General features: G+C 51.3%; 1 protein-coding gene across 2 annotated transcripts in view; it reads right to left on the bottom strand.

Moving 5' to 3' along the window:
* Window positions 1–16452, bottom strand: part of TTC28 (tetratricopeptide repeat domain 28) — a 712524-nt gene that overhangs the window by 122210 nt on the left and 573862 nt on the right. For both annotated transcript variants that reach the window (XM_069081377.1, XM_069081378.1), the window contains 4 exons: window positions 13037–13146; window positions 8539–8668; window positions 7203–7421; window positions 4315–4480 (listed from right to left, as the gene is read on the bottom strand). In XM_069081377.1, coding sequence (XP_068937478.1) covers window positions 4315–4480; window positions 7203–7421; window positions 8539–8668; window positions 13037–13146 — 625 coding nt within the window. The remainder of the gene's footprint in view (window positions 1–4314; window positions 4481–7202; window positions 7422–8538; window positions 8669–13036; window positions 13147–16452) is intronic.

Raw genomic sequence — 16452 nt, 5'->3', positions numbered from 1 at the left:
GAGAGAGAGAGAGAGAGAGAGAGAGAAGAGAGAGACAGACAGACAGAAAGACAGAGAGGAGAGACAGAGACAGAGAGGAGAGACAGAGACAGACAGACAGAGACAGAAAGAGAGAGAACGGCTCCATCAGCAGAAGGGATCAGAAGGCTCCCGTAAGAGGTGGCATTTAGATTGGACTTTTAAGAAAACTAAGGAGCCCTAAAGGTGGAGGAGGAAGGAGGGGCTTTGGCACAGGGACAGCCCCAGTCTCCTTTGTAAGATCATGGTCCTTGCTTTTCTCCTGTGAGGGTGTGTTCCACAGACTTCTGTCAGGAGCCAATCCTCTCATCAGCCCCTGTGGATACAACCACTGTCTTGGCTCAAGGGAAGCAGCTAGGTAGGACAGCAGATAAAGCATGGGAGTTGGAAGACCAAAGAGGTCAAATCCTGTGCTGGATGCTTACTAGCTATGTGACCCCAGAGGAGTCTCCTAATCTCTGTCTGCCCCAGTTTCCTCTTTCTTAATGAAGATACTAATAGCACTTCCCTCACAGGGTTATAAGGATCAAATGAGTTAAAAATAAGTAAATCACTTAAAAAATATTATTGTTTATTTGGGGTTTCTGCTCATAGAATAACTTTTTATTCTTTTTAACAAATTCAAATTTTTTTTCTGTTCCAAATTCTCTCTTTCCCTTCACTCCCCCACCCACTGAGAAGGCAAGAAAACCAAAATCCTTTGCAAATATTTATAGTTATGCAAAACAAATTCCTGCATTAGCCATGAGAAAGAAGGAAGGAAGGAAGGAAGGAAGGAGGAGGGAGGGAGGAAGGAAGGGAAGAAAACAAAATAGAAAATGCTTCCGTCTACACTTCTCTATATGGAGGTGAGTAGCATGTTTCATCACGAGCCCTTTGGAATTGTGATTGATGCTGCTGAGCATTCCCAAGTCTCTCAGAGTAGCCTGTCTTGAGTAAAGCACTCTGCAAACCTTCAAGTGCTATTAAATGCTGGCTAGCATAAGGGCAGTGACAACGATGACAGTGACTCCAAGTCCATCCGTCCAGCCCTTTGCTCTCTCCTGAGCTCTTCTCCTACGCCTCCAGTCACCCAGAGCTCATCCTTTGTCCTCTGAAGCCCAGTTTTCCTCCCGCCTTCTCTGGTTCTGTCGAGGACCCGGTTGCCCAGGGTCACAGCCTACACGTCCTCTTCACCTCTTTCCTCTCACTCACTCCCAAACCCAATCAGTTGTATGGTCTTGTAGGTTTTTGCTTGACTAGCTCCTGTACCCACTCCCACGCTCTACTCACTGTCTCCCCCTCCCCAGTTCAGGGCCAAACTCTTGCAGCAGCCTCTGCCATCTCCATTAGGACAGCTAAGGGTGCAGTGGATGGAACAATAGAATGCCAGACGTGGAATCAGAAAGGCCTGAGTTCAGATCTAACATCAGACACCTACTAGCTGGGTGACCCTGGGCAAGTCACTTAACTCAGTTTCCTCATGTAAAATGAGCTGGAGAAGGAAATGGCAGACCACTCCAGAATCTTTGCCAAGAAAATCCCAGATGAGATCAAAGAGCGTCAAACACAACTGAAAAGTGACTCAACAAGAACAGGTCCAGCTGCATCATTCCTTTCCTGATAAGAAGCTTTAGGGCTGCCCAGGGGTTGCCATAAAATGCCAGCTCCTCTCCGGTATAGACTGAACCCAGACTTACTTCAAGGGTGGTAACAGAGGATTCCCCTTGACACACTCTGGGCTATGGGAAAGCGTATCTACTCTCTCCCTCCTGCCTTTCTGCTCACAGCCGTACAAGGTATCCTTGGAATACTCCCCCCCACCTTGGCACCTGGAGCCCCCAGATCCCTTTGAGGCTGAGACAATTCATATTTGCTTCAAGAAGTCTTTCCTGATTGTCCTAGGCATCAGACCGCCTGCCCGCCCCAATCCTCGTGTCTGTATTCAGCACATGGTCTGTATTTTACCGGTATATTCTGTCCTCCAGCAGGGTGCAAGCTTTCTGAAGGCGAGGGCTACTCTCATGTTTGTGTCCTCACCACCTGACACACAGTAGGTACTTAAATAAATGCATAGAAACTGATTTAGACTAACAGCAAATGCCACTGGGATTAGATCAACCACTCCTGACCTACTCTGGGGTCTCTCACGGTGTTCATTTTTAATTCCCCTTCTTTCTTAGAACTCATCATCTTCTGGACACATAACCATTGGGACTAGGATTCATTCATTTGGAAACATCTGTTAGGCACCTACACCCAACAGAACACTGTTCTAGGCACTAGGAGAAAAAGGAAGATGAATCCCAATTCACGACTGCTCTTTTGAAGCTTAGAGCCTAGGAGGGAAGATGCATGTTCCCACAAGGCTTCAAGGGGCACATGGCACTTTGTTCCCAAGCCTCTTCACAGCAGGACATTAGCAGGAGGCACCCTGCACGCGAGTGCACTGGGAAAACCCTACACGAGGGAGAACAAATAGAGAAGGGAGGGGAGGATCGATGGGGAGAGAGCCAGAACAGCAGCAGATATCCTGCCCAGAGGAGCGGGCAAGATCGCATTTGTGCAGGGCACCAGCACCCGGCACAGAGCTGGTGCCCGAGGAACACCTGTTCCCTTCCCTTCCATTCCCAGGGGCACAAAGCGGTCCTGGGGTTGGCTGGGGCTAGAATACTGCTTTATGGAATGGCTGGTGCCATAGAGGAGTCACCCTAACACAGCATCTGGCAAGTTCCTACTTTAACTAATTGTTCTTGCTAACTCTATGCCAAGTTCTGTGGTTTCTACGCTACTTAAGGGCTGCAAGTTTTGTTAGCCTCTTGACAGGGTACCCTGTGGAAAAGCCCCAGGTGCCCTGCCCCGGTTACAGCTCTGGGGAAGACTCCCTCCTTTCTGACCCTCCTAGACTCTGGGTAAAACTGCTTGGGCCAGAGATACACTGACACCACTAGGCCCATGCAGGATGCGCTAGACTACTCCAGTGGCCAAGAAGGACTCTCAGAGTACAAGAAGGCGGGATCTCCCGATGGCCAGGACAGAAGCCCGGGCCTTGCATCTGCCTTCTCTGGCATGCAAACTGTATGGGGTAATGGGGAGGCAGTGCAGTATGGCCAAGGCCTGGGTGTGAGGCCTGGCTTTGCCACTTGCTGGTTTGCTGACTTAGGCCAAGTCACTTGCTGAGGTTTCTCTCCCAGAGGGAGGTTGGGGATGAGGCGCTCTCTCAGGTCCCTCTGAGTCTCACATCCTGTGATCTTGTGGGGGATGAAAAGCGTTTTGTTTCCCAGGTGGTGCTTTCTCTGTCCCCTCGCAAGCCCCACGAATGAGCCATTGGGTATCTGATTGTAGCCATGGGATTATAGACTCAAGAGTAGAAACTCAGCATGTCTAAAGAAGCCTATGGGTACCAGAGGACTTTTTAGAATTACAAATGGTATCATCCAAGAGATAAACACATGCTGCCCTGGTCTCTGGGACCTGCCGCCAGCAGGGAAGATAATCTGACATACAGCTCTTCTCCACATAAGCTAATCACTGAACAGAGAACAGGCCGGAAAGAGGGTGGCTGGGGAAGCCCCCGACAGAGCTGCACACACACACACACACACACACACACACACACACACACACACACACACGCCCCCAACAGAGCTGCACACACACACACCCCCGACAGAGCTGCACACATACACACACACACACGCCCCCGACAGAGCTGCACACACACACACACACACACACACACACACACACACACAACCTCGGTGATTTTGCCAACCAACATTTGGACAACTTTTCCTACTCCCAAACCATCTTCTGATTCCATGAACATGCCAGCTGTAGTAGCAGGGTCACTCTTCTGGGCATTGTGAGGTCACACAGCCTACCCCCCCACACAGATACACTCTCCATTACCTATCTCTGGTGCCAGGTTCTTCTCCCCAGCTGGCAGGCAGCTCCTGCACGCACCTAATCACTCTATGTCAGCTCCATTTTAATTAGCTGGTTACACTAAAATTAAATTGTTGGTGATGGTAAAACCACCTACACACTCTACTCCGAGAAAATGCCTGAGTCTGCCGAGACCCTTCCCTACCTCAGGGGAAATTACTGACAATGATCAAGACAACCCACCAAGGTGTCATTTGCTGGAGTCTGCACGCAACAGAAACCCACAGCTGTAGAGAGAAAGCCTGCCACCAGGCTGATGTCAGAAGTGCCAGCTGCAGAGGGCTCCCACGCCCGGCTCTCGAGAGGACGTGCACATGCACAGCTTCCAAGGCCAGGCTCTGAGGGCCAGCCTACCAACGTCTGACCCACCTGCTATAATAGGCATCCACTCCCAAGGCCTCCCGAACGCTGGCGATGCACTGCTCCAGGGCAGAGCTGGTGGCCGGCTGGAGGATCACACTGCTTGTTTCCTGGAAGTCAGCAGAGCTTTCTGCCATGTTATCACCCAAATAATATTCGTGGAACTTGAGAATTCCTGCAACAAGAGAGGAGCGGCCGACATGACACGGGGCGGGAGGGAAGCACCCAGTGGAGCCCCTGGGGAAGAGAGGCTGGCTGTGCCAGGCCCATAGAGAGTGCGCTTTGCTAGCTCATCACCCCCAGGTGCTTCCACAGATGGGGCGGGGCCCGGGAAGAGCCCTGGCATCACCAACACCTCGGAGCTATTTTGGAGCAGATGTTCCTCAGATGCACCTACTGCAGAAAGCCCCTTTTCTCCAACCACACAGAAGAGCTCTGAATGGGGGTGATAATGCACATACACGGCATATGAAAGGCTGAACAGGAGGGTGGCTTTTATATCCAAGCCTCTCATTTCACCGAAGCACATTAAAACAGATGCATTTCTAAAAGGCCAAAGAAATGCATACCGAAATGTGTTTTTAAAAATCTATATGTAGCAGAAGCAGGCAAACACTATACACAATGACTATAACAATACAAACATAATGAACAATAAAACCAAACAGAATGCTAGGTAATTACGATGACCAGGCTAGGCCTCAGGCAAGACAGGACTAGAGGAAATGGACCTCCGTCCCTCCTGCACTGCCTCCCCCTCCCTTCCCTCCTTCCTTCCCCCTCTGTCTCCCTCCCTCCTGCCTCCCTCCTGCCTCTCTCCTTCCTTCATCCACTTTGGACATGGAGAATGATGGGTGTGGAATATTGTCTGGTATGACTGATGGGACAGCAGGTTTGACTGAACTGTTTTTTACTCCCCTTTTTTTAACCTTTGTTACAAGGTTAGGTTTGCTGGGGAGAGACTGAATGAGAGTGAATGTGATGGAAAAACAAGTACCAATAAAAGTAAATAAATTCAGATTTTAAAAATTGCATAGGTATAAAGGGTACAAAACCCAATTTTTTTTAACACTAATGTTTTTCCAGTGATGCTATGGGACTACGAATCACAGGATCCCACAATTTCCAACAGTTCAAAATTGTGGACTACAGGTTGGTGGAAAATTTCTGGACACAAAGAGGCCATAGCGGACTGTGAGAAGTGACATGGGCAGGAGGAGGGGATCACAGAATTTCATACCTGGAGGGGTGCTCCTGGGGCCAGGAGGGAAAGGGAAGTGGGCTAGTCTGGTAAGGATGGGAGCCAGAGCAAGCAGGAGGATGGGGTGGCCGGTCCATATGCTATGGTGCTGCCCACCCCCCAGGGAAAGGCCAATGAGAAGGGCAGGCTTCCAGGGCCTCCCACTGTGGTTCTAGCAGGGAGGGCTGACGGGCAGCAGTGGCCCGAGGAGCAGTTAAGTGATGGGACCGGTAACCATCAGCACTGCTGGCAGAGTGCCTCCATCCCTGGGATTATGGACACACTTGAGTGCAAAAGAGTCTGCACGGCCAATGAAGATGGCAGTCCTTAGCAGAGTGAAGGCGGAAAACAGGCTGGCTGGTGCACAGACATACAGGAATAAAATTAAAGCAACCCCATGAATGCTGGGGACTGGCCACAGGAGAGAGTGATGGGCCATGTTGGCCTTCGAAGACCCTGGCTGACTCTGTCTGCTTGGGTCTCCGTGAAGGAGGATTCCCCCTTCAGTGCTCCACTGAAAGCAAGGAGGACCAGAGCCTTCATGATAGCCTGGCTCAGTACTGCACAGACTTGGCTTTAGGAGGAGCCTGACATGACATCGAAGGGGGTTAGGCCTGTCCCTTGAGATCTGCACTAGAAGAAGGTTCTGCCATTATGGATACTAAAGGAGTCCCAGTGGGGGTCATTGGCAGTCACAATTTCTAGTGTAAAAAGGTCAGAGGGAAGACGCTTCCTTACATGACACTAGGAAAAAGATTATAGGAAAATCCATTTTCTTGGGGAAAGAATTAATAGGCAATAGAACTAAGGAGCTGAGAAGCCCCTATGACCATCATTCAGCCAACATCATTCAAAGGCAATTTCTTTTAGATCAAAAAAAGTCTCAAAATTCATCAAGAAAAGCTTGGTAATCCTTTCTCACTGTGATTCCCTTAGAAAATAGCTAACACACATTCAAAAAAAGCCCATGACTTCCAATTATAAGACCCACTTCTCCAGTCAATAAACTCTTATTGGATTTGGGGTCTCTCCAATGTAGGAAAGCCATCAGCATTTTATTATGCAAAAAATATGGCCCCAGCAGCTAATTAGTGATTCTGTATTTAGTCAAACTGTACAGCTCTTGCATTTAATGTTAATTTAATCATTAAGGATTTGGATGTAGGTTAGCAACAGAACCGGTTAAAATACATAGTACTAGCTCTGAAATTCTTCATGTGAGGCTATGCTGAAAAGTCTGGTGGAATCTCTGGGATCAGTTTAGACCCTTTAGCTGCCGTGGTGAAGGGTCACAATTATTAAATTATATCCAGAAAGAACTCATTAAGACTAGCAGTCATCACTTTATTAGGTAATGAACAACAGCTGTCTGCAAACAGGGCCGCTCTTCAAATTAATCCTCCCTGCACTTGGTCCTCCAAGATAAATGGTTCCATATTCACAAGGCAAGACTGAGATTTCTGGGCAATGGGGAAGTTGGGCTGTTCTGTCCCTTGAATGCCCTACCGTGAGAAATGCATTGTACCTGAATTTCTGCTGTAGGTGGCTGCTTCTTGGGGTGATATGTGATACTGCACCACTCCCACTTCCCATTACTTAAACCCACCTGTCTGGTACCCCAGCAGCCCTAAGAACATAGGAAGGAGAGAGGTCTCACCTGCCCCTGGAGCGAGTAGCCAGCTGTACAGGTAGCCTGCAGCCAGGGAGTAGTACAGTACCAGCCCTCGCTGGCCATTCACCATCTCTAAGATCTGGTCAATTGTCACTGGTGAGTAAGGGTCCGAGTCCTGATGGCCCGTTTGACGTTCCACCAGAAGATCAGCAAACGCCCTGGTCCTTCCCCTCTCTGCCACCGCCAGGGCTTCGTCATGATGGCCTGGAGTGGAAAGGCAGAGAAAGGCCCATAAGAAGGCAGCCAGGCCAGGTGAGGATGTCCCACCAGCTCCAGCCTGTGGCCACTGAAGCCCAAGGGAAGAAGACAGGCCAGAGTGGTGAGGCAAGGCCCAAGCTGACCGCTTCTCCCTGCCCTCTGGCATATCATTGGGCCACAGCCCCTCTTGCCCCCTGGGTTCTCTGCCTTGGGATCCAGCACCAGAAGGGTGCTGTGCTGCTCTGCTGAACAGATGATTTCTACAGGGAGGGGGAGGTTCCTAATGAATGTGCTTTTCCAAAATTCTGCTGCTGGAAGAGTAGCACTGACTTTGAGTTTGTGTATAAATAATCTCCAAAGTGTAGGATGGAACCCAACACTTTCCTAGAACAGATTACAGACAAACTCTATAGACAACAGGTCAGTGCCAACAGGCAAATTCCAGAGAGGCGGGCTCAAAGGAGCACACACCCCAGGGATGTCACGGGATGGCTCCTGGCAATGCCCACCACAGCGGACGTTAGACAGGCCCATATCAAGGACCAGGACAAACGTGGTTTCTGGGCCAGCAGAACATTATCACAAGACATTGGGACAAAGAAGGGTCTGAACACAGGGAGGCCAAAGAGGACGTTAGGCAAGTCACCAGGTGACAAGTGGATGGATGCAAGGACAGGTGTGTCAGGACTTCAGCGTGCGCTCACCCGAGAGGCTCACAGTATATCCTCACAAAAGCCAAACAGGATTGAAAATAGTCACTGAATAACCTGATTTTAAAACATAAAAAGGTGAATTCAGAATGGCTGCTAAAAAGGGAAAGATGTCTATGGTGAGACCTCCCATTAGTGAGTAACAAGGGGGCGTGGTGAAAAGCCCACGGATTTAAAGTCAGGAGGCCTGGGTTCACGTCCAGGCCTTGCCATCTGACCTGTATGGTCACAGGCAAGAGTCCCTCAGCCTCTCCTGGCTTCAGTGTGCGTCTCTGTAACACGGGTAGATGAGACTGGATGGTCCCTAAAGGAGCCTCCGGCTTAAAGGTTCAATGTGACAAGATCCCTTAGCCAAGATTAGATGATTTCTGTCTCCTGAGGCTAAAACCCAGATTTCATCTGAGTGATCTCACCGAGGCTGACAAGCACCCGCTGCAGGGCCTGGTAGGACGACGTCTGCAGGTCAAACAGCGACAGTTTGTAGTCTGTGCTCAGTTGTACCTCATGGCGGATGGTCTCAAACAAGGCCGATGCTCTGTAGAGCTGCAGGGAGACAGAGGCAGAGGGTGATGTCTCCCACAGTGCGCGAGGCCCAGAGCATGCCCAGGAGCTAGCCAAGGAGCAGCCTGGGAGCGGCCAGGACGAGGGGCCTGAAGCTTCCCTGTCTACAGCCTGCCTCATGGAGGCAGACGAGGAAGCACTGGTGCCAAGTAGCCAGCATCGAACCTCAAAGGACCCACAGGAGGCACGTGCCAGGCCTTGGGAGGGAGCTGGCCCAGGACCCCGAGCCCAGGAGCCTTGGAGATGGCCAAGCTTCCAGCTGTCCTCCCGGGAAGCCAGCCCTGCTCCCCCAGTACAAATTTCAGGATCCAGGACATGACCCCATTTCACAAACACAGTAACACCTCCCTCATCCAGCTTGAGGAATGGGCTGTCCCACAAGAACAACCTTTCAGACAAATACAGCATGGGCCCCCTTGGGCCCACAGCTCTAGTACTTGGGTGAGCATGGCCAGCTTCTACAGAGTGCCACACAGCTCTGTCTTTCTCCCAGGGTTCCTAAGCTTTCAGATGGCACAGCCACTCATTCTGATCACCTTCAGTTTGCACCCTGGGAGCCCTGGGGGGCTCTGGAGGCCATAGCCCTGCTCACCCCCACACTGGGTGACCACAGGCTGCTGGGCTTCCTCGTGTCTTGGGCCTCCTTACAGTGTCACTGGCTCCCCCATCTCCTCCTGTTCCTTCTGATGTGCCCGCCTCAACCAGCCCCATTGGCCACCTTATGCACCTGCTCACAACTCTGCCTGGGTCTGGGATGCCAGAGCAGCACATCTGTTGGACCTGTGTGTGCAGGGAAAGTGAAAAGGCTTCGATGGGGGCCTGCTGGGCTACCTTTGTGTGACTGCGTACAAACATCTGCTCTGATCACTATCGTTTCCATTGTAGACACCACACACTCAAGAGAAGAGAGAAGTCCCTAGAGCCAGAAGGGGATGCAGACAGCACAGTGGCCAACTCCTTCATTCTACAGAGGAGGAAACTGAGGCTCAGAGTGGTGAACTGGTTTGTCCCAGCTTACACAGACGGAAGCGAGAATCTGAACCCAGGATGCCCTGCTCCAAAGACTGGCCGTCTCTCTGTTCTGTTAAATGGCCTCTTTGAGAGGTCTGAACTTGGTGTAAGCTTTGAAGGACTCCTTCTGCACTAACTGTATGCCATCCCAGCTATCTGTGGAACAAATGAGCGAAAGAATGAAGAATGAATGAGCGTACTTCTCTATGGGGGTTCTAGCTTGGACTGGCTACTGAGACTGCCAGATACTGGGAACCTTCAGCTAAGTGGAGAGGCCATGTGGGGCATCCAAGATGAAGAGCTTTGGAGACTCGGGTTTGAATCCTGGCTAGGATCTTTACTGTGTGACCCTGATTCAAGTCATTCACCTCTGGGAGCTCAGCTTCCACCTCTGAATAATTAATAGTAATACTTGTATTAGCCTTATAACATTACTTTGGAGGTCTATATAAAGGTGAACTACTGCTACTAGCACCACCGCCACCACCATCTGTGGTCTCAGCAGAATGGGTGGCACCATTGCAGTGGTGTCCCACAGAAGGAGAGATGCCTTGGTTTATTCTCATAGATATCAGTGCAACAAGTGGGCCATCCATGATGATGGCTTGTACGGACTTACTTGTGTACATGTAGTCTCCCCCTGGCAGAATCTTAGCTAGCTGAGGGCAGGTCTCTATATCTCCCGGGCTTGGCACAGAGAAGTAGCTTGACTTGTCTCTGTGTGACTGAGGTGAGTCCCTCTTGGGCACTGGTGCAGAAGAGACCCTGGGCTCTCCCGGGCAATGCCAGAGGAATGCCAGCTCTGCTGTGCGCTCCGTGGCTGCCCGACCACAGGCCATCTTGGCTGTCTCAGAACAAGCTTGGCTAAGCACAGGGTGGCTTGTTACACAAGGACGGGCACCAGTGGCCACAAAGTGAGATATGAGCAGACATATGTTTAGTGCATTAGTGACTTCGTTGGTGAAAGGAGCTACAGATACAGACACATGCTCAGCCCTTGTTCTGCTGCATATGGTCTCGGGGAGCTGTCCGTGGCACCGAGCACGTGTGTGCTAGCAGGGAGACTTGACCCAGAGGCCCAGGCCACCCCGCAGCCTCTCTCTACACAGCTTTCTTAAGTGAGCTTGAAAGAAGAAGCCATCATGTGCAGATTAGCTCTTGCTAACTAGCCCTGGACATGCCCAAGGTGACGAGAGGACAGAGACTTGTGGCCCTTGAGCTGTGCTTTGTTGGATGTGACACATTAAATATAAGATGACTTCACTGGATGGCCGAGGCCTAGAATAGCTGCTTGTGTAAAATGTTCAGTGTAAACTTATCGACGTCCATGCTGCTTCTGTCAATAGGATGCAGGCACCTTGGGGGAGAGACCATTTGCCTTCTGTCTCCCTGCTGCCTGGTTCTCTGCCCAGCACACAGTAGGCAATCAATAAATGTTTGATGACTGGATTACTGGGTAGACATGTAGGGAATGGAGTGGAGATGACATTTTTTTGTGGAGTCACTAGGAAGGACCATCTCCTATAACCTCCTAAAGGGTTACTAAAGGTGCCATCACCCTCACTTTGTAGAAAAAGAGGGTCTAAGAAATCAGCTGTAATCAGGCACCAGCTTTGCCACCCAGCTGCCCCTCCCTCCTCTTCATACAGAAGGGGCTCCTCTGCATCAACACAGGGGGGAATGGCCATAGCATTTGGAGTCAGGACTGGCCCTGGCTTCCTCACTTCTTCCCCAGGCCATCTGGGACAAAACACTTTCCCTCTCAGGAGAACAGTCCGGCTGGGAAGGGTTGATGAAAACCCCCTGACATGCTCAAGTAACCACGTTCCAGAAGACAAACTCTTTGCAGGCAGCTGTGCCACTGAGAGGTGGCCGCCCAGGCTTGGTGACTCTGGGGGAGGATCTGAGACCCAGTCTGTAGTCGCTCCCCAGACAAGGCCACACTGGAGGCATCTAAAACACAGAGGGGGGTATGGGGCCTCCGAGGTCATCGAGCCCAAACTCCTCTTTCTACAGAGGCCTGGGGAGGGCAGTGACATGCCCAAGGTGACAGGGAGGCTTAGCGACAGCCCAGATCCTCTGACCCCAGATCTAACATTTCCCGCCCTATCACAAGCTCAGCTTCTATTGCTACTCCCAGGAGGCCAATCCTTGGAATTGGAGGCATAGTCCAGAGTCTCCAACTTAGAACGCCTCTCCTTGGCGATCCAACAAGTCCAGCTTAACTACAAATCCGGTAAAACATAAGACACAAAAAACTCCTGTGAGCCTAGCATTTGTTGGCTGAGAGCTCTGACTCATTGTGTGTAACCAAGCAAGCAGATGTTTAGGAAAATGTTTTGGCTTCAAATATGCCTATGATACATTCAATAGATTTGAAAATAAATAGTAAAAACCTTTTGTCAAGCAGCTTGACACACGAGTCTGCACAAACACATACCCCCTTTATGTTCTAAATTCTAAATCCATTCCTGATTCGGAGCAGCCCAGAATGGCAGAGCTGGAAGAGAGTGGTGCCCAGCCTCTGAGGCCCCTAACACTGGCTCTCAGTTAATAACACGGCCTTCCTCTCAGGCTCCTAACCCTGGAGAGGTGCTGTGGCCACTCTCCTCCCTCCCTCCTCCATGCATTCACACGCACATGTGCACACAAGCAGCAATGCACACACACGCACACACACACACACACACACACACACACACACACACACACACACCTAGAGTCCAGCTCTCCTACAATGCTACCAAAAACCCACCACACAGCCATTATTTCTGTCTCTGGCCACCTGCCATGTCTGTGTAAGTGCCCAAAGGTGGAGGGAGGCATCAGACAAAGTAAAACTCTCTCGGGGGTGCACCAGGTAAAAAGATTGGCCTTGGAGTCCCTGTTCTGGCTCGAGGACCAGCTGGTCCCATGACAAAGGGTCACACCCTCTCTGGGCCTCAGTTTCTTTCTCTTCAAGGTGAGGATGATGGCACCGTTAGTAACCCTTTAAAGTTCTGGAGAAATGGGAGACAGTCATTCCTAGTGACTCTACTAAAAATGTGCAAAGACCCGAAATCCAATTACATTTTGTTCCTGGGTCATTTGTCCCTATAATGAATGAAACATCTTATATTACTGGTAGATGAGGGAAAACCCAGGGCACTTAAGAGGGACCTTCAGGAAATCTATTACAGTAGTGAGCAATATTTCCCAAGAAACCTTTTTCACTTCGGGGGAATCGTGACTGTGGAATCAGGCCCTCCCACTGTGGCAACCCAAGAGCAGATGGGCGGAGCACAGGGGCCTCTCCTCTGCTTCTGGGGATGGAGCCCTCTCCTGTCTGCTGCTGCTCACCTGGTGCTGGGATTCCTCCAGGTTTCCACTGGCCCAAAGGGAGAGGCCCAGACCATGGCGAATTTTGGCTTCGTCCTCTCTCCGCCCCAGCTGTTCAGCCAGCCTCAAACCTGAAAGCAGAGAGGAGACAAATTGAAGGAACAAGAAGCCATTTCACTCCATCAGAGTTCTGTAAAATCCATCTACGATGTAAGAGGAAACACAGGCCTTCCACTCCAACACAGGAGAAAGCGGCCACAGTCTAAGCCAGTGCCCACTTCCCTCGAGGTCCTGGACATCCTGGCCATCATTCCAAGAGGATCTTGGCTTCCAAGCTAGCCAGACAGGCCGCCTGATGGTGAATGGCAGAAGCCAAGCTTATAGGGCAGACCTAGCCTGGCTGCTCTCCCAGGTGGCAAAGTGTCGGCCCTCTAAATGAAACCTCCCAGGGGATAAAGCCACCTCCTGTGATTCTCTGGCTGCCAATACCTTCTCCTGATAGGGCCACAGCCTAGGGTGGGAGCCGAGAGAAGCCAGCACAAGGAAGCTTCCCTGGATCACAAGCTCCGCCCTCCCCCCCTCCCCCCCACAGCCAGCACATCCGGACAGTAGGGAAAGATTCTGTGATGTATTCGGAGGTGGAGCCCAGACTGACCTTGGCTCCTCTTGCTGCTCTTAATGCAGCCTGAGTTCAATCTGTTTCTGCTTTCAGGTTGAAGCCTCTGATGTGCCCTGTGAGCTTATTCCTGAATTCAAAGCTCAGGTGAGTCTGTCTTCCTACAAACAGCCTCCTGCCCTCACCTGGGCTCTGGGGCGAGCACACACAGCAAGCCGCCAGATTTCTGAACAGAACAAACCTCAGGAGCTTTGTGGCCACTGATGCTTGAGTGAGCCTCCTCCCAGAGCAGGAATAAGAAGCCTGCAGCATGCTGGGTGGGAGACCAGGACCCTTCCATCTCCCCAGGGGGGATGCTTTATGTAAACTGAGCCTGGGGACCACTAAGCCTAACTGGACTTCATCAGCTCAGACCAGCACAAGGTATGTGGCCTTCCTGGAGCCACCTGGGGACGGGGCTCAGTGGTGAAAGTGAAGTTTGCAGTCATAGAATACAGGTTCTCACAGCTGGGACAGGCCCCAGAACAGGGGATGTCAGAGCTAGGAGGGGCCTTAGAATAGGGGATGTCAGGGCTGGGAGGGGCCTCAGAACAGGAAGTGCCAGGGCTGGGAGGGGCCTTAGAACAGGGGATGTCAGAGCTAGAAGGGGCCTTAGAACAGGGAATGTCAGGGCTAGGAGGGGCCTTAGAACAGGGGATGTCAGGGCTGAGAGGGGCCTTATAGCCTAGACCATTCCATGGGCCATCTCCAAATCCTCTCATATTCCCCCAACTCAGCCCTACCCTAACTTCTTTATTCTGCTACGGTATCAGCTTCCTCCCAGACTCCAAAACGGCAGTATCACCTTTGACTTTCCTTCTCCCAGCCCCACACATCCAACCATCTGTCAGTTCCTGCTGTTGTCCCCCCCTCCCAGGTCTGAGGGCCCCTCCTCTCTCCCTCCTGCTCACTCACCACATTCAGGCCTTCACCTCTTCTGGTCTAGACTACACTAAAAATAACAGTAACAATGATAGTGTTACCTAATGTTTGCAAAGCCTTTTCCTTACAAAAACTGGCCATGACTTGAATGCCCTGTAGGCATGATGTGTATCCTTATTTTGATTTTTACAAATGAGGAAACTGAAGCCCCAGAAAGGTTCAGTGCCCCAGCAGAAGCAGGATCTGAACTCGGGTCTTTGCCAACTGCAAGCCCCAGACCCTTCCTAGCAGACCTCCTCCTCTCTAACTGTCATAAGTGTCTTCTGACGGGTCTTCTGGGTGCTGCCCCCACTAGGCTCCTGCTCCCGTGCCTGCCTCAGTGTGCTGAACAGCTCAGCTCTCCAGGCTGGGCTCTCCTGGCCCAGACTCAGCTCCTCCTTCCTCCCCCTCTTCCATGCCGGGCTCAGCCTGGCTGCCTTTGAGGTGTCTCATCTTGACTCAGAGATCCAAAGGCTCCCATCTTACATGCTTTCCAAGATGGAACCCCAACTCTGTCTGCTGGAGTTCTTCAGGAGCCCATTCAGACAAGTCGGGTCCGCCTCTCAGCTATTCCTGGCCCTAAGGGGAGACAGCCTCACTGGCCCCAACGTTCTGGGAGCACCGTGGTGGGTGGCCCCTCTCCTCTCCTCAGCATAATTAGCTGGATATTTGTTCCTCCCCCCAAGGCCAGGGGCTCACCGAGCTGTGTCCAGTGCCCCATGCCCAGCATTCTGCCAGCTCCGCACAAGGCTTCTTAATAAACCTTCAGTGGGAGCCCACGGGGTCACAGGGTCAGAGTGGGGAGGAGTCCTTCTCCCTTAAAGCTTCCTCTGGAGACAGAGAAGCCAGATTCCCTAAAAGACTGACACCAGAGAAGAGAGTCTATATTTCCAGATGCACATTTCTGGGAGAAGACAGGACAGGAGCATCATTTCAGCCTCCTTGGATGCATCATCAATGACACGTTTGTCTTCCATAACCCTCGGCTCTTCCCGTTCTCCCTGCAAAGGACACAGTGCAAAGGACACAGGACGAGAGCAGGCCATGCTGGGGCTGAGCCACAGTGCTTGCACTTTTCAACACATCTGTCATTTCCTCTAAATGTGACAGAGCCAGCCAGTGGTGCAGTAGAGACAATGAATGCTGGGCCTGGAGTTCAGGAAGACCCAAGTTCAACCAGCCTCAGAAACAGACTATCTGGGTGACCCTGGGTAAGTAACTTAAAACTCTGCCTCAGTTTCCTCAACCTGGAAAATAGGGACCAAAAAGGCACGTCCCTCGGAGGGCTGCTGTGAGGATCAAATGAGATGATATTTCTAAAGTTTGCTGCAAATCTAAAGTGTCACTGACCCCACATCAAGGCCTGCAGAGGGATAAGTCTTCAGGTGAGAGGGGAGGATAAAAACAGGCCTAAATGAAGCCGGTCTGAACACACATTCTTCTCCAGGCCAGCTTTTCAGCATGCTCCTGGGAAGAGGGCAGGCCCTCCTCCAGCTCGGAGGTGATGTGCCCTGCGGCTTCAGATCTAGGGGGCAGTAGGGGGCTCCTGGCCCCTTGGGCAAGTGTAATGTTTAGGGAATTTGAAGATCTTCCCTACCCCTTAATAGACCCAGGTAACCTACTCTGAGCTTTGGCCCAGGCCATAGCTGAGTCCCAGGAAGCTCAGTGTGGGAGGAGTTTTCCCAAAAGACATGAGCAGAGAACAGGAACAGGCTGGGCAGGAATTGGGAGACTGAGGCAGAGCTGAGAGAGAGAGAGGAGGCAGCTAGTGTGGGTGAAAGGGGGCATTTTGCCTAAGGGAGCTCATTTGTGGGGAGGCCTGACGGAGGGAAGGCTTAGGGATGGCGGTGCTCCCTGCACT

The sequence above is a fragment of the Petaurus breviceps genome, unplaced genomic scaffold, assembly GCF_028583685.1.
Source record: "Petaurus breviceps papuanus isolate PSGF00001 unplaced genomic scaffold, PetGlider_PUasm1.0 99, whole genome shotgun sequence".
Taxonomy (NCBI): Eukaryota; Metazoa; Chordata; class Mammalia; order Diprotodontia; family Petauridae; genus Petaurus; species Petaurus breviceps.
Note: the sequence above shows the minus strand (reverse complement) of the source record. Positions and strands in the feature narration are given on the sequence as shown.